The following is an 18545-nucleotide window of genomic DNA, read 5'->3' on the forward strand; positions in this document are numbered from 1 at the left end:
AGATGGCAAAATAATGTTTAACCAGACTTGAATAATTTAGTTGTATGTCTGAAAACCAGTCGGATTTGCAAATTTTTTTGCAGAGCCAACTACTAAAAGCAGTACCTTTCAGTCACAACACATTTATAATCTTTTTATGCTTTCAGACATTAAAGGTAACAAGTTTACAAATAGAGGTTAAACATTTCTATGTATATCACTATTATCCAGCTTATATTGGTGATATAAGTGATGGCAGATAGCAACCATCAGAAGTACTAAAAATAGTGTCCCAACAACTTTAACCATGTTTTTTTTATGCAAAATAGCTTTATTTGAATTTTTAGCTCAATCACTTTAAAGAGATCTCTGATTTTCCAAGTTGGAATTCAAACATCAGGTGGTGTTTTTGTTGTATTTCCAATCGGGATCTTGGAAAATCTGACTGGAGTATGAACAGAATAAGAACACAGCACAAACACTATCATGTTTGGATTCATACTTTGGCGTGGAATATAAAAAAAAGAGTGACAGTTAGCTATGTACAGTAACACTGAAATGTTCCAAACAATATCAGAGAAACCACAAAAGGTGTAGAAAGCATTAAAAAATGATTTTTTTGTTTTCTGTATGGAGAAGTGTGCAACCTGGGGTTGTTTGAGCAAAAGGGAAGAAGATATTAGAGCAAAGTTGAACATGCTTTACTTGGAAAAGTTGGAAGCCCTTTATAAATATCAAAGTGCAAATAATAGGCTACATTGTTCTCTAGAGGAATGGTTCTCAAACTGGAGAAAAAGTACATCTGGTGAACATGTTCCCTTTACCTCTGGAGTAAAGATGTAAATCTGGGAATGACATCAAAGCCAACTGAGACATGTTCCGGTTCCAAGTAGGGGTAGCCTATTATCATTTAATTTATTGTTAGTGGGAGAAAAGTATTGCAGTATGAAATGTGACTTATGAACTGGTGAGCTAACCAACACCTTGGCAATACTTCACAGTTTTGAGACACCAAATCTGACCCTGATACTGAATGAAAAACCAACCAGGAACAAGATGCTACAGTACTGAGCCCGTGTTTCAGTGCTGATATGGCTGAAGAACAAGAGGCAGAAACTTTTATATGAAACATATTGTTCAGAAAACCCTATTCATTTTTTTTTAATTGACAGACCAAACGGCTGTTAAGGCTTTGTTGTGTATGAGCTTGTAAAGTGAGGCTGTGATTAAACCTAGTTGGCTTTTAGAGAAAAGTGAGAAGAGTTACATTTTCAAGTGACTTACAGAGTACAGAGATTAAAAAGGTTTTGGCATGTGAAATGTTCAGGTTATCCATCACAGTATATACAGTTTATACAACTTATAATATGAAGATCAACCTTCTTTTTTTTTTTCTATTTGGCTCTTCAAGTTGGTGATTCAGCTCAACAATGAAACATCAAGCCGGCAACACTGACCTAAGCCACTTTTAGTGTGAATCATTATTTAAATTGATGATCTGAGTCAGCCTCACACCGAGAACATGCTGGATGTTAAAGTGTACAGTACCTCGACATAACGACTCAAAGCATAGAGTTAAAAACGCACTTCAGTGAAAGGTAGACAAGTGAGATAAAGACATGAAAAAACGTACAAGAGTGCAAGCATTTTTAAATTTTAAAAACAATGAAGGATGTGAGGAGATTGTTATTCTATAATATTTTTTCAGCAAAGTCCAGCTGGCTTTTATATACACGTCTCATTTTTATTGTTCTTATCACTATTATGCCAACTAAACTCGTGTTAAAATTCACATCTGAACCCTTCGCTAACACATGTTGACTCGTTAGCCTTTTCGTTCTATTTGAGCGCAAAGTTACAAACGAAAGCAGGTCCACATTTGTTTTTCTTACTAAGATCATTCTGCTCCTCAATGAATCCACTTTCAATTCTTTATCTCCTGCAATGCTACATTCAACAACAGCTCCACCAGGGGGAGCTATACTTCTTGTTTCCTGGCCACACTGCCTTCCAGTGCTCCCACTGTAAGGGCAACGAGCTGTGGAAACAAACGTGCTGGAGAATAAACATGGATTTGGATTAAAACGTCTCCCCTCCATGTATGCTGGAGATTAAAAACCATCAGAGCAACAAGAGAGACATTATGGGATGCCCTCTGCCTCCTCTTGTTCTCCTTCAGGCTCAGGCTCTTCGGCATGGGGGTGAGTTTTTGCTTCTGCAAGTGTGTGTACATATCTGAGTCGACTCCAGCAAGCCTTGTTCTTGTGCAGGTGCCCCATCATTATTTGGCTGAGCATGCTGGGCTCAGTGAAGCGCTGCCACTCCTCAAACAGAGGCTCCACGATGTAGGAGATAAAACCTGAAAGATGTGGAACTCCTTAATAAGGCCTATTTAATGAGACTGTCTTGATAAGTAAACAGGATTTACCAATCTGGATGGCTGGCACAGAGTCTGTCTGTTGGTCACACAAAGGACTGATCTCCAAGTCAAATTTCCTTTCCAGGTCACCTTCCAGGTCAATAAAGACAGAATTGATAAAAACAATTGCAACAAGAACAAACAGTGAAATAAAGTGCATACACTTGGCATTTTAAAATACACATCTTCAGCACACCATAATACTAAATCTAGTTTGAAATCTGATATGTAAAAGTTTACTCACCCTGCCTATAAAATTCCTCACACACTCTCTCACTCCATTGCCTGCTCAGCTCCCACTCCCGACATGGATTACACACATCAGCGCATTTCAGGGCAATCTAGAAGAAAAGAAGAGAAATGAATACAAACATATCACAATAATATGGAGATCAACTACTAAAGCTATGTGAGAAAATTATCATTTGGATTCTATACAGTTCAATCTACATGCTTAAATACACTGTATAAAAATACACACAACCTTTTTCTTCACTATGACACAGAAAAAATCAGACTAAATGTTTCCCATTATATGAGCATGGAAATTATTTCAACTCGTTAAATATCTGCATGTCAAGAGAATTTTATTATTAATTTCTCTAAGTTTAGAACTTTACATACATTTCCTTAGTATTTGACAGCACTACATTTAAAGCTTCGTAACTTGGATTGAAGGTTTTAGGTATCCTTATCATCACACATGGCGACACTCCCATGGAAACACATTCATCTCAGGGACACAAACTCTCTTTCCTGAACAGCATATCCTGGGCGGACATTTCCATGATGTTTAGGCTCGCGTATAATTACTTCAACAACTGGACGTGTCAACCTCAGGCATCTTCGAGGGTCTTGTGTGTCTTTTTATCTGTAAATATCTAGTTTCATTTGAAGGCGGATAGGCAGCATACCTGGAGTATGAAATGCCTGTGTGCAGCCAGCTGAAGGTCCATATCCTGGTTGTCCAGATGCTCTCGGAGAGTTATCAAGAATTCGTTTTGTCTGTTGATGTCTGTAGCCAAGATGAGAGAACCCAGCTGCTGCTCTATATCCTGGCTGTAGAGTAAAGGAAGGCAAACCAATTAGCTTTACTTCACCTGCTACAAGTTTCATACACCATGCCTTCCCTTTAACAGCCAAATGATCTTATTTTTCCTGGCAAAAGACATCCATGTGAAGACTAAAAGTAAAGTCACATGAAACCCTTTCATTACTTTATCCAGTGAACATTGCTTTTGAGTTCTAATTTCATGCTAAACTTATTTATATGAAAAGAAAACTTACAACTAGAATGAAAATAGTAAGAAAAATCCAGCTTTTATATTTAGTGTTTTTTCAGTGAGAGAGAATAAATACTTATCAGATACTTAGTAAGAGGAAAAACGCTCCCTAACACTGTAACTCCCCAAAAGGGTTCATCTTAACTTCATGGGTGTCCAAGGTTTTTAGTGTACTGTGTTTTTTTAAATTAGATTTGCAATGTGCAAAACAGTAACATATTCCAAACATTAATGAGTAAACTTTAAGAAATTGCAGTGCTTTTAAGACATGCAATCTAGTAAAAAGGTGGTGGGGGGATGCATAGTTTTTGTAGATGACGAGATCCTTCTAAATAAGGTAGAAAACTTGCCAAAAGATCAGATTATAAAAGTATATAAAAATAGTAAATCTAAAAAGAAGATTTCTAAAACCAAATCATAAAATATTCTGATTAAAAATCAGATTAAGTAAGATGCGTGTTCTTACGACATGTCAGCCGGCAGGTGGCTCAGCAGAGCAGACTCTCGGAGCATGCCCACGGTGGATCTCCAGTGGTGGCTCTCCAGCACCGAAGTGTTCTGCACAGCAGGAATATCATTCAGTATCTGCTCCTCTGACACTCCACACACCACAGGTAAACCCAGATGCTGACACCCATCCACCTGCTTGTGTTTACCTGGTAGAGGGATGCCAGGTGGTGTCTGGTTTTAATGAGAAAAGGCTGGTTGACTCCGGGGTGATCCACGTCATGAGCTGCTGCTGCCATCAGACCCAGGAACACATCCAGAGGAGTCAGCAGCTCTGCCAGCTGCAAACACAAATGTTCTGAGAATCTCCAAGAGAGATGCTTGTGAAAAAGCTAATTGAGAAATCATTGCAAATCAATTTTTTTTGCGTCTATTTTGTCAAACGTTCAATTTCTGGGTAATGTAAAGTTTATTTAAGTTGTCAAATAACCCAAAGTATGTGAGAAAAACCTTCAAACAAAATATCAGATTTGAAGGATACTAAAAACAAGATTTTTTGACAATTAAGAAGCAAGATTAGATTGGGCCCTTGTTCCACCTTGTTTGCAATGGTTACAGTAACAATAAGGTTTACATAGTAGCTCTGACTTTACATTTGGGTAAATTTAGGTAAGAAGCAAGTCTGTTTCTTGACATTGAACTCCCTACAGTTCAATGTCCACTTTTCTTAAATTTTCCATTTTGAGGAATGGCTAAGAGAAATTGGATCATTAGTTATCTACATCTCCAAATTTGGTTTACTTCCAAATTTATATCAAAAAGCAAAACTGACATCGTTACAGGTGGCCAAAGATCCAGCCTCCTTATGCCTCATAGCATAATGTAAATCCTAATTGCTAGGTAAAGGACAATGGAGCACATTGATTAGTGAAAATGCAGACTTGCTTTTTCTCAGAGAGTGTTTCTTATCTTCAACATACAGGTTAGCGTGCCGTATTGAATTTCATTTAGTGCTTTTAACAAAATAGATTAATCATAAAGTGCCTCTTGGAGCAACAAAAGCAATTACTGAATAAGGGGAAAGATGCAGAGATGCTTAATTTGGTCAGAGGGCTTCAGAAAAATCTCTGAGCTCTAGATGGATGTGTCACAGTGCTCAAGTGAGCAGGAGACGTCCCTCTGGGAGCACAGCTTATAGATTATGTCAAGGAGAAGCTCAGGCCTGCTGAAGCTTTACAGTGTGGGCATGACAAGAAAAGAGTGTGTGTATGTTTACCTTAGTCTCTTTTATGTAGCAGTACATGGCTTGAGTAACATCAGCAGCATGAACAGCATTATGATATGGATTGTGGGAATGGTAATCTTCCTGCACCATTCCTGCAAAACATTGTAAATTATCAATAAGCACTGATTGTAATAAAATTAATCTACAAGGTCTCTGTTTATTCTGGTTAGTTGAAACAAATGATAATGCAGAAATTATTCTCATAGAATTATATTAGGAAATAGGTTAAGTATTTGGTATATAAAAACAAACATAACAGCAAAAGTCTTTTGCTAGCTTACCAAGAAACCTGTGTAGTTTAACCATGTCCAGCTGGAAGTGGTGAATCAATCCACAAACATTGAAGAGATGGCACATCAGAGTCACAAGACTGTTACCTACACAGATAAATTGTAAAAAAGGCATATAGACTTGGATCATAAAAAAAAATACATAACAGAATATAGATTTAGCTAGTGAAGAATGAGCAGTCATGTCAGGTTAAAATAATCTCACCATTTGTAAGACGATCAAAGAGGAAAATGTCAAAGTTCCATGTGTCTACTTTTGAGAGCATGTGCTGTGAAGAAAGACATTTATAAGAGTTGATTTGCTATTCGCAAACTATCTTAAAAATCATATGTGCATCTTTGTTTGCGTGGTAATGCGTTTCTGTGCCCTCACAGCTGCCTGTCCCAAGTAGTCATCATCCAGCAAGTGCAGGGACCCGGGAGTGTGAGGCATTAATCCCCTCAACAACCTGGAGGCATGGCAGTATCTCTGGAAGCTCAACAGACGCTTCAGCTTTCTCCTTGTTCCGGACTCGACCTCCCCTGGCCGTGAATTTGCTAAATTAAAAAAATTAATTAATTAAAATTGCATTTAAAAAAAAAAAAAAGTCAAACAATCTTCATTGATGCATCATAATGTCCTTCATCTATCTATATGTCTACCTATAAAATTATCAATACTTAAATAGTGGACAGTTTAAACCATATTTGAGTCAATGAGGAATCATACTCTTTAGGATCCGCAGGTCAATCGGCGGGTAAGAACCTCGTCTCTCAGCCAGCAACACACCAGCATGACCAGCGTTCAGCCTGCCATCAGCTGTCAGAAAGAAAGAGAAGAAGAGCCAGATTTAAAAAAAAAACTGCAAGAATAAATAAAAAGATAAAATGGTAAAGCAATAAGTGAAGTGTCAGTGGTGTTTCAAAAGGACAGTACTGCTGCATGTGTGTTATATATATATATATATATATATATATATATATATATATATATATATATATATATATATAATATGATTTTATAAATCTTAATGCAGCAATCTTAGGTTTGTACATTTCTTGTCCAAATCAATCATTTTCTAAGCAAGAACTAATGAAAAAGGAATGCAAGTACCTAACAGTTGTTTTTCAACAAAACAACAAATTGTGTACATAGATGTGACCCTAAATTATATCATGTTTAAGTAGTGTTGGAAATTATTTATTTTTTTAACTATTCAAAATTATCTCCAGGCCTTTACTTGCTGGGGAAGCTCTAGATTTAGGAACAAACAACAAAAAAACAAATAACAGAGAATCCTGAAGAAAATATGAGCAATTCACACACCCAGACAAGATTAAACAGAATGAGGTCTCAAGTCATGGTACACACACGCACACACACACACACACACTAAATCTTAACTTGAACAGTCTGAAAACTATGGGGATAATGAATAATTCATAGCTCATCAGTTAGGAACTGGAGCATAGTTTATCCCTAAGGTTGCCAGTTCACATCACCTCAGTGACTGCCGTTAAAAGCAGCTGGCAAAGGCTTTGCTGTCACTGTGGCAACTGCCGGGACATGCCATATCCCGCCTTCAAAGTTCAGCCTCAGAAAGCATTCAGCGTGGAAGAAGCAAGGCATCACTTTAGTCAACTTTGGAGAAAACTGGTACAGCTTCCTACTTTGGCATGCACAGCAGCATGAACAAATACACAGAAAAGTGACTCATCGTCGTCAATGGCCTACTTTGGGCAACAAAAGAAGCGAACGGGGAAGAACAGTTTTTTGTTTAATCCTGAGCGTTGGCAGAGAAGACGAGGACAAAATACATCTTCTGGTAAACAGGCCAAGAACACATCACACCTCCAGATTACAGACAACCACATTCATTCACACAGTCAGCCTCCTCCAGCTCTCTGTAGCACTTGATTCTTCTCCTCTCTCTGCTCCATTTCCCCCCCAATTCTTCTTTTAGTTCTGGTTCCTGTGTTTACATCCTCCTCCTTCCATCTGATCCGATTCTTCCGTCTCGCCAGCCGCCTCTCTCCTCTGTCCCTTTCTCTTCCCTTAGCTTGGCGGTAACTAGGTCATTGTTTTCATGCGGCACAGAACTGGGTCATTTACGATAAAAATGCGAGTCAATCAGAAAGTGTGCTTAAGGAAGCGCCAACGTGCCCAAACATTAACACTCATTCGGTATGCGTACACACACTTACAAATGAGGTTAAATCCCAGTTTGAGAAGCAAAAACATGAGTGTACATTTGGCACACATACTGACACATGGAGCTGATCGAAGTATGGGGGCTTTACTGTGTCTGTGGGTGTTAGTTGCACAAACTGTGGTTTGATGTTGTTTTTAGTTTTTAAAATGATGCCAAACTGAGTGACGCTAAAACTCAAATCTACATGGTGTGAATGCACAGAAGCAGATGATGTTTCCTTCTGCCTGCAGCTGTTGCTGCTTTATTTACATGAATGTAATGCATCTATATCGCTATATGTTAATAATAAACTATAAAAATTAGTAAAATAAACTATTGTGTAAAATGTAGCTGAATCTGAGATTAATACACAATCGATAAGAAGACACAGAACTTCTCATTTTCTTACTTTGACATTAAATCAGATATGAACTTTCTCAAATATTTTTAAGGTCAGCAAAGGCAGATAAATTATTTTCCTGAAATATTAAGTTGTTTCTCCACCATTAGCACATTGAGCAACATTGATTGACAGCACTAAGATCCTTCTCTTGTCTCTGATTGGTTGTTTTCGTTATAGTCAAATTTAAAGTGATCTTTTTCAAAAACTTTGGTCTTTTTCAAAAACTTTGGTCTATTTTTCAGTCCATGGCTATAGCTTGTGCATATCATCCTACAAATCTGGATTTTCCCAAATAATTAGTGTTTGCCTTCTACAATTCCTGTTTTGGCTGTTGCAGCCTCCAATCCATATGTGAATTGTGAGTTCAGCTGAAACACTATTATTAAATCACAGGAAATAGCTAGGCAGGAAGCAGAACTTTTGCATCTCGTTTTGTCCAAACTGCTTCACATGAAAATATCATAAACTCATCAACATGTGAGTTCATAGAAGATCCCAGCTTTGTGTATAAAATCAGACATAAAAAAAATTGTAGAGTATCCTTCTAAAACTTGCTGTTGCTGTCAAGAAAACACCTGCAGACTCACAGAATGCTAATGACGACCAGGCGATCCTGATAAATGTAGTCCAAAAGGTGGATAATAAAATTGTCTGGGTTAATTTTTTTGACGACTTGTTTAAAGAAAAATTGCTCTGAATTTACATTTACGATCTGCATTTGACATAAAGAAGTTTTCTTTTATGTAAAAAAGAGACACAAAAAATTATTTTTCTGTTGATTTTTTTTTCCTCCAAAACCTGAAATTTGGGTTGTCTTCGTCATTTGTTATCCTGACAACATTAAATGTCCCAGTGACCTTCTCTGCATATCTGATAAAATCTCACAGTACCTAGAAGCAATAGGCCTAAAATATCAAAAACCTGTCATCCTTTTAAAAGAAATAATCACATGAGGTAATTACAGTTCAAAGGAAAAGTGTAGCGAATTCTCCATCCTCCACCTTCTGAGTCACTGCAGGGAATTTCCCACAGAATTAATCATAATTTTAGCATAAGATTTCCTGTGATTGACAGATTACTTACAATACTGCCCACGGAGCTCGTAAGTGCTTGTAATGTGTCTAAGTTTGCCATTTTCCTTTGTAAAACCTATATTCTTGACTGAATCTACGTCAGCGTCATGGGGACAACTGCAGCTCAGCAGATGGTACCACAGCTTTATTTATTGGAAACTCCAGCTCCAACCGCCCCAAATCCCTCTTTTCTCTGTCTCATCTACTCAGCTGTCTTAACGCCTCCAAGCGTCCACCTACGTCATTCGTAAACATACGGCCAGAGGCATGCTTGTCAGAGTTAATCTGTCACACACGCACCTATGGACTTGTCAAATCTGCAAATATGAACACAAGCAGGACAAAAGAGGGAGATCTAAATTCAAGTTCTGCGTGAAACCAAAGAAAAGACTGGGGATTAAATTGTGAATCTTAAAAATGAGCTGCAAAAATGTCCTAAAATTGCTATGAAGGAGAGAGATCTCTAAGACCAAAACCGTCACACTCTTAAGAATTTTAATAGGTCACAAACCTTAAGCTATTATCGTCCTGACTGAGACAGCATGAAGTGCTGCTTGGTTGAACTTAAACAGGCATTATGAATTTATCAAATATGTCTTCCACAAGCTTAACTCTGTTATGAATTGTTATGGATTCTTTACCTTCCACATGTGTATTGCTGTTTTCTGTGCACTGCTTGATCTCTTTGACCTCGTCAACCTCCTCCTGCTCGTCTTTCACCCAACTGCTGCCTTCACTTCTCTTCGGCCCCCGAGGGTCTCCCCTGCGAGTTCTCCAGGCCGCCCTGAGCTGTCGGATCAGAGTGGGAAGTTCCAGGGCCAGCGACAGGCCAGCACAAGTAACAGGAGGAGTCCACACTCGAGAGCCAGGAGGCTCGTCGGGACAGAGCTCGACACCGAGACCAGAGTCCTGCATCCTGATATCTGGACCCCAGAGCCTCTCCAGTACTGGCATTGTAATACCTCAAAGAAATTAATGGTGCAGAGACGAGAGGATGACGGTGACAAGGAGACATTGAAGAAGGAACAGCCCACCATCAGATTAGAATGACAGATAATACGGGGAATCAGTGTAACAAAGACCGCCTGGAGAGATGGAATCAACAGCATAGGAAAATAAAGCAATCAAAACCGCCAAACTGAAGAAGAAGAGGAAAGTCCAAAAAGCAAGAGAATAATCTGTCGGTATCCTCCTCTCTCTCTCTCTTTATTCTCTCTCTTTCAGAATCCAGAACTGATATTCTGCTCCCTCCTTCTGACGCATACCTACTCATCTCCACGGTCCCACTCAGTCTGTGCTATTGAGTCGAAAAGCCCCTCCTTTCTCAGCTCAGAGCTCACTTACATGCTCTCCCTCAACCAATACGCTGCTACCCAAAGATGCTGCCAGCCCGACTAGTGCCATGCACACAAATTAATGCTTTCCCCACACATTTGCCTTTGTAGCAATAATTTATATGACATCAATCAGGCAATTAAAATTGAACAAGAGATTAAGTACACGCCTTTACAAAAATATTTGATCTAAAATATAGAAATGCAAACACCAGGATGTGCATTAAAATGAAAATATCACCCTCTCCCCAAACCTGTTTTGCTAAACTCAAATTGAAAAAATATGCATATTCAGTTCATTGTTTAAAATAAAAGGACATATTGTTACTTCAGATAGACTTAAATATATAATTCATTTTAAAGTTGCCCTTTGATTTTACTAAAAATTGTGAACTGATTTTATTTATCTATTATTATTTAAATCGGCAGACCTGCTCCACAATATGGACTACAATGCAAATGACGGTCCACTGCAGACAAATGTACCGGCACACTCCCTGACGTACACACTCGGCCATCCACATGGCCTTGAACATCACATATCAGACGCAAGAAGTAAGCAACAAGAAATGATTCTAGTAAAAGCTGTAAAACAAAGAAATAGCCTGGGAAAAAACGAAAAGGAAGCAGGGAGATAATATAAAACACAAGAGCACCATGGCAACATATAGTTGTTTGTAACTGATTTCTCACACCTCTTAAGAGTAAAATATGGAATTTGTTGCTTTCTGTGCAGTTTATGGAAATAGTCAAACCACTAATATGTTAGTCTAGTCAAGATACTCTATCTCACACCTGTAACTTGATGTTTTTGTCCACGCACATATTTAAACTCAGTACTTAAATAATAATGTTCAAGATTATTAAACACAGGCACATAAAAATATACAATAGATTTCACATCTATTTGGCAAAGTAAAGAACATATATTATCCATTAAAAGCATAAATTCAATGTTGAAAAATGCAAACTGCAAAGGAAGAAAGCAGATAACAAGGTCAGTGGAAGTCTTGTTTAATAAACTCAGGCGGGGAGAGGACTGCTGGCTCCAAAGCTATTTTTGCAAATCCTTCCTTCAAAGACTAAACAAGACCGTAATAGTTGCTAAAGACAGAGAAGCTTACATACATGGGACAGTGTGTTGATTCATTTGTTTTTGGTCCACTTTTAAACCTGAATTGGTCACACTCTTTGACAGATCAGGGCAACAAATTCAGCCTTCAAAAACTATGTTAGTGTGCTCTTTTAAGAATGTGCACATTTTAAAACTTATGTCATATGCAGGTGTTGTCTTGCAGTATTTTTAGGGCTCTACATCAATAACATTCTTAATCCACACTTTATATATTGGCTGAAAACTTGAAAACTCATGTCTGTTTATGCAGATTACATATTAGGGAGTATGCTTAATGAATTAAGCCTTCAAGAACCAAACTCTACGCTTTCAAATGGAAAACTCTCCTCAGCACTTCCTGTCCTCCAGAACGGTTCGGACAGTTCTGGGCCTCGAGGGGCCAGTGCACTGCATGTTTTAGAAGTTGCTCGACTAAACCCTTATAATTTAAATAAAGTTGCTCCAGCAGGCTCTTGCTGAACTTGGTGACATGCCAAAGAGATAATTCAACTGTCTGATTCTGGTGTGGCGGAGCAGAAACACAGCCAAACTATAGCTGTGAGACACTGAAAGCTTTTACTGGAGCTTTTGTGTCATGAGCTTTTACTGGATTCATTTGATGTTTATTTTCCATCTCTCCTCTTTTAAAATACTTTGTAAGTCACTAATACAGAAGTTTTCTGTCTCATAAATTTTTCCTTCTGTCAGTGTAACACCACAGGAAGATATATATTTATCATGTATACAATCTCTATTGGTAGAGCATATATCAGTGAGTGATGTCACTCAATTTGGCTATTTAATAGATTGAATGATTTAAAATGATTAGTTATAAATTGCTTAAGATCTTTAAGAGAAACCAAAATACCCTCATAAAATGCTTACAATTTCAAAGAATCTCTTTATTAGCAGAAACCAAGTTATCCACGTTTTCTTGCACCATTTTATTCTCCAGTGGAAATCTGCATCCTGCCGTGAAGGTGAAAATTATGTACACTAGTTGGAGGTCATCTTTGAATTGTGCTTGAAAGCACTTGTTGTTATCGCTGTTTTCTTTGTTGTCACAAGAAACCATTTTTGGTGAACAAGTAGAGCTTTGCAGCCATAAGAAAAACATGCGGACATCTTTTTTTTTCTTTCTTTCTCTTTTTAGATAACTCAGACATTCAACTGAGAGTCTTTTGAAATACTCATTTTTTTAACATTTCCACTTTTTGACACATTACAACCACAAAATGAACAAAGTAAATGCCCAAAATGTAGTGGGCATTTTTATTTAGCCATCCAGTCAAACTATATTTTTACGCAATTATGTGTCTCCCACAGAGGTTGAGGCAAGAAGCAAACAAGACCTCCTAAGGCAATTGTCAGCAACTTTAACAACTCTATGAGCCATTTTTGCCTCTGGTCCAATATGTTTAGTGTGACAAAAGCCATATAAATTTTCAAAACAAAATAGCTTATTTTTAAAAATAACTGCAATAGCAGCTTTCTTTAGATTTTTAAACAAAAAAAAAACAATCTCATTTGGCTTTAGTTTTTGAAATGAAAAAAATTAAAACTTTTACATAGTTTCGTTTGCCTTCACGATGATGCATCACAAACACAAATCATAAAATTTGTGTTTGCAATGCAAATAATCTGGAAAAGGCCTTCAAAGTCTGATTTCTCTCACCCATTAATTTAAATATCTACTAAAAATTTTGCTCACTAAGACCCAAGTCTGTGGTTTGGAGTTACAGCTATCGTATTAGTCTTCTGACCTAAGTCCTGTCACATTGCAAAATGTACTCAAAGGCAAAGTACATGTAAAACATGTGCATGTACTTGTTTTGCATTTATATGAAAAACAAGTACAATTAGGTCAATGATCATATAATGCCTTAGCATTACATGAGCATTTGCAGTGATTGCGAGCATATGTTTCTATGTTTCACCTAGATATTATGCTGGGTAAAAGGTAAGTGGATCCACACCAAACTACAGTGTGTTGCACACAGTGTGTCTCTCACTTTTGCACAGACCTGTTCCAGAGCATCAAAAGTTCTTACCCAGCATGCGAACCTGTATGACATTCTGCTCCAACCATTTAAATGCGACACCTCCACACCTCTGTGGCAAAGAGAAAGATGGAAGAAGACAGAAAAAAAGAGAGGCCTATGTTAGTATTGCTTTTGCTAAATGCCTTCAGAGACCAACAGTGACCCTATGAACAAACAAACTGTGTGTTAAAAGTCATGAGAGAGCTTTCTTGCTCTCATGTGATGCCTGGAAAGCCGGGACAACTAAACCCACAAGCTGCTATATTTATTCTTTAGAGTGTTATTAATCTAAATCAAATTATTAATGTGTAAAACATAAATGATTTTAGGTATTTAACCAACTTTTACTTTTAACCTTCTATAATTAAGTCAAAATCTGTTTTTACTGCAGCATGACCCAATTCTGAGTGTACCTAATGAAATGTAATGTTTGAAATTACTAATCTAATTAATTTAATTTCAAATATTCATATTATTCGTTATGACCACAGGGATGAATAAAAACTGAGAGAAGAGCTGCACTTAGTGACCCTGGCATCTGCGATTCCTATATCAACATGCCTGTGTTTGGGACACAGACCCTGGAAAAAGAGGGTCAAGTGGCACAGTGCCACACACTGTCAATGAGCTGCACATTAATCACATGCTTCCATATGACTCAGCCTCTTGGAAAGTGAGTTTTTTTTATTGATTCAAAGGTGTGTTTGTAATCAATTCAGGTCACAAGGTAATTATGGTTTTATACTTCCTGTGGTAAATTCTGATAACAGAATACAGAAAACAAAGAAAACAGGACACAGGTTACAACATTCTATTCAGTTCACTACAAGATAATATATCAATATCTGAAACGATCCAACACTCTTATAGAAAAGGACTGTGAATCAAAGTGACATTTTTTCCTAAATACGCTTTGAATTTAAGCTTTGGAAACATGCTTATGTTTGGCCAGTCTTATAACAAAGTTTATTTAATTGCAACCCTGAGTTTATAAACCTTCAACGGCTAAAACTAGAAGTTCATGATGCTGCTCTTTGACGGAAAATGTGTAAAGTCTTGTAGAATAGAGAAATGCTTATTTCTTTTGAACAAGGGTTTGTTTGTCTTTGAGTTAAGATGTTGCTCACTGTATCCTGATTAAGATAAGGTTATTATGGATCAAGTTCTGTCTTGCACTACAAGGAGACTTGGTTTATAAAAGCAGTCATTCTCCTTCAACTTTTCCGTCTTACGTCTCTCTGCAATCTCAAAATAAAATCTTCTTATTCACAAACAAACTTAAAATAACGCGTGTTTTTAACTTATTATACCTTTACACTAAAACCCTAAAAGAGAATCGAGTTCAATCAATGGGCTTCAAAAGTCACCTTGTTGGTTAACACAGGAGAGCATTCATCTGAAAAGCAGCCAAGAGGCCCATGGTAACTCTGGGGATACTGCAGAAAGCCACAGCTCAAGTGGAAGAATCTGCTGGATGGAACATTATTATGGTAGTTGTGACTTCCACATAACTGGATGTTATGGGAAGAAGAAACCATTAAGACTAGAAACCAAAAAGAAATTCAATTTGCATTTTGACACAGTCTATATAGGAGATACATTATAGCTTGTATATGGCAAAATCTGTTCTGGTTAGATGACGCTAAATTGGCATAGTGCTTATGTGCAAAGCGCTATGTAAGGCTGCCAACAAACACTGCACATGACCCCGAACACAATATGCAATGTGGTGGTGACACATTGCATCATCTCTGAAAGCTGCAGAGAGGATGAGAAAATTGGTGGAGCTATATACAGGGCAGACATCTTCCAGAGACACAATAAATAATGCAGCCAATTGAGGATCAGTGACTTGAAAACTGACATTCACAGACGCTCCCCATCTAAAACTGACTGAGCTAAAGCTGCCTTGCAAAGCAGAATTTCAGTTTGTCGATGAGTGAAGCTAGTAGACGCCCTTCAACAAGTTGGTTCTAAACACTGTCAGAGGGGACCAGAAAACCAATGCATGTCATAGTTTATGGACTTTTTTATCGTAAATTGTTTTTACACACCATCAGAGACTTACCCCGACCCTAAGAGCTCCTCAATAACACCCTTAATATTATATTGTAATGCATTTGGGGGTTTGTAACACAGGAAGCTATTGAGAGGACCAGTGAAAACTTTCAATTCATCATATGTCATGCATAATAATGGCTGCCATAACTAATGTGAATAGTGGATGAAGGTGAAAGAGGACTGAGTGCACTGAGCTATGGTATTTTAGCCACATGAGGGCAGACATGCACACATTGGTATTTTGACTGTAGGATGATAAACTCACTGGGCCGATGAACATCCAACAAATCATCCATTATCTGCTAGTGTTCAGTCTCAGCCCTCCAGAGGAAGACCTGTGTACCTTGAGCAGGAGGATTTACATGTGAGCTAGCACACACTGTTTACTGGCAGGCAGGAAGTGGGCGGATGGAGGAAACCCAGACGCAGAGACTGATCACTCATCCTCCCCACGTGGTTATGGCATGTTTACAGGACAGCAGCCTGGGGTTTTTTCCCTCTCTATTCAGATGCAATGTTATCATATCAACCGACCACCAGAACTCTCTACCTCCTCTTTTTGTGCTTATGTTATACAGTCATTCAAACTAAAGCTATGTCCTCAAAAATGTTCATGAGACATATTCTCAGGTAAAATATGAAGCTCTAATACAATCACTTTACCTTCATAAGTCTAAATTATTCTACAAATATTACTTTTAGAGTGATATATAAAAAAACAGATTATTTCATAAGTGAACATTTTTGACATAACTCTGATTACTTTAATGTGTCACAATTAAAGGCTAGTTGTTCGAGCATCTGTTACTTCTGCACCTTTGGTCAGCCAGCTAATAAAAATTAGCTACAACTTTTGCTTTTCACACACTTAAAATTAAGACAAATTTGGTTCGAAATATTTATCAGAGTTTTAAACTACACGCTACAAGCTGCCTGGTGAGCTTTTCAAATAAAAGTTCACATATTTATGTCAGTGGAATTATAATAGTTTCATGCAAGAATATCATGACAATCTGACAGACAGTTGTGTAATATGTTTAATGAAAAAATTATATATAGTGTTTAAAAGTCATCATGTGAAAATACATGTCTTCTGGATAAAAGTAGGAAACATTGGAAGCTAACATTTAGCAATTAATAATTTATCAATATTGTATGTATTTAAGAAGAAATTTGAAAGGATTTCTGAAAAAGAGGTAGTTTTTTTGAAATGCCATACATACCCTAAATTACACAATCACATATACAATCCTTATATATCTTTTCTTATACATAAAAATGTCTATTTAGACATTAGTTGACGTTTGTACCAAGAACTGTCACATAAGTAAACAGAAAGAGCAAATCTGTCCTGTTTTATATCAAGTGCCTGCCCTCTGTTTGCATGTTTTCTGCAGCATCCACGCTGCAGGTAGACTGCTGTAAATCTGTCAATACACTGACGTGACCCATTGCAATAATCATAAACAGGGCCTGCTGTTCCCTGTTAGAAAATGAAGCAAATAAAATAAAAATATTAACTTGTCATATATAACCTTAGCAAAAAGGTCATAATGGATGTGAAGCATGCTGTTATAAACACGAAAATATCATAACTCTTGATGATATAAGAGCAAAGATGTAACTTGCTGAGAGTATTATAGATTTAAGTTACTTCGTATCATTGCACAGACTTCACAGGTCATTAAAGTGGAACAGTTATTGTCTATGGGTGTCAGCAGTACCTTCACAATAACACAACACCGTTTCCTTGTTTCCAGGCACAGCTGTAAATTGGCAGTTTCACATACCTCGACCATTAAACAGGACATTTAACCATCCCGACTGCTCGCGGAGAACAAGTGAAGGCGACGGAATCTGGCGGCGTGTTTTCATGTCAGGAGAAACGCAGGAGAGCTCCGCATTCAGCAGGAGGAGAGCTGACGGAGCCCGAGCTGACACCTGTTTATTATAAAGCCAGCTGTTTCATGCTCTTCTCGTCAGTGACCTTGTTCACCCTGTGTGGGAGCAACAGGAGGCTGTTTAAAGAAAAACCTCGCGGTGTTTTCTCCCGCAGCGCCCGTCCGCGTGCTCTACGTGTGTATTTGATCATGAGCTGAACCGCAGAGAGCGGAGAGGGGAGGGGCTGGTTGTAGCACCAGAGGGGAGGGACTTAAGACAGAGTGGACCAATCGGAGATCGGCAATGTCACAGCTTTCATTAAGATTGGTTGGTTAGAAATGTAGGTAAACAACATGGTTTGTATTATGATTACTACACTGATAAGATTTACTCAAGGTTTATTACCTTAATTAATTACAATCGGAAAGTAAAAGAAGTAAAAACAAAACATTGAAAGAATAGTAGAACAATTTAGCCATCACATAAAAACAAAGACTGAAGACAAGTTAAAATGATCTGATAAATGAATGCTACATCTCGAAGATAAAGAATTGTAAAGGTTTCAGGAGGTTGATTTTAGAGCTGTGAAAGAGAAATTAAATGATGGCTCAGTATACAGGTATCTGATGTCCAAAGCGGTCTGCATGGTTCATTCTTGACATATGAACCATGTAACAATAAACTTTATATTCAAATCCAAGACGGCCTCCTGCCTCACACCAATGATTACCAAATGCTTCATTTCAAACTATCTATTTCCTGA

General features: G+C 37.7%; 1 protein-coding gene across 2 annotated transcripts; it reads right to left on the reverse strand.

The window, feature by feature from the left end:
* Positions 1 to 1368: 1368 nt before the first annotated feature.
* Positions 1369 to 17976, reverse strand: LOC129351146 (cAMP-specific 3',5'-cyclic phosphodiesterase 7B-like). Of its 2 annotated transcripts, XM_055019966.1 has the most exons (13): positions 17692 to 17976; positions 13850 to 13910; positions 6413 to 6502; positions 6077 to 6240; positions 5909 to 5972; positions 5695 to 5790; positions 5405 to 5505; positions 4338 to 4469; positions 4148 to 4239; positions 3313 to 3457; positions 2643 to 2739; positions 2408 to 2488; positions 1369 to 2338 (listed from the first exon to the last, which is right to left on the reverse strand). In XM_055019966.1, the coding sequence occupies exons 1-13, from the start codon at positions 17710 to 17712 to the stop codon at positions 2121 to 2123; spliced, it is 1362 nt and encodes a 453-aa protein (XP_054875941.1). In that variant the 5' UTR covers positions 17713 to 17976; the 3' UTR covers positions 1369 to 2120. The 2 variants fall into 2 exon arrangements, with proteins under 2 accessions (XP_054875941.1, XP_054875940.1); XM_055019965.1 differs by lacking the exons at positions 13850 to 13910; positions 17692 to 17976 and adding an exon at positions 9992 to 10393.
* Positions 17977 to 18545: the final 569 nt, after the last annotated feature.

This window comes from Poeciliopsis prolifica, unplaced genomic scaffold, assembly GCF_027474105.1.
Source record: "Poeciliopsis prolifica strain line A6 unplaced genomic scaffold, Auburn_PproV2 SCAFFOLD065, whole genome shotgun sequence".
Classification (NCBI taxonomy): Eukaryota; Metazoa; Chordata; class Actinopteri; order Cyprinodontiformes; family Poeciliidae; genus Poeciliopsis; species Poeciliopsis prolifica.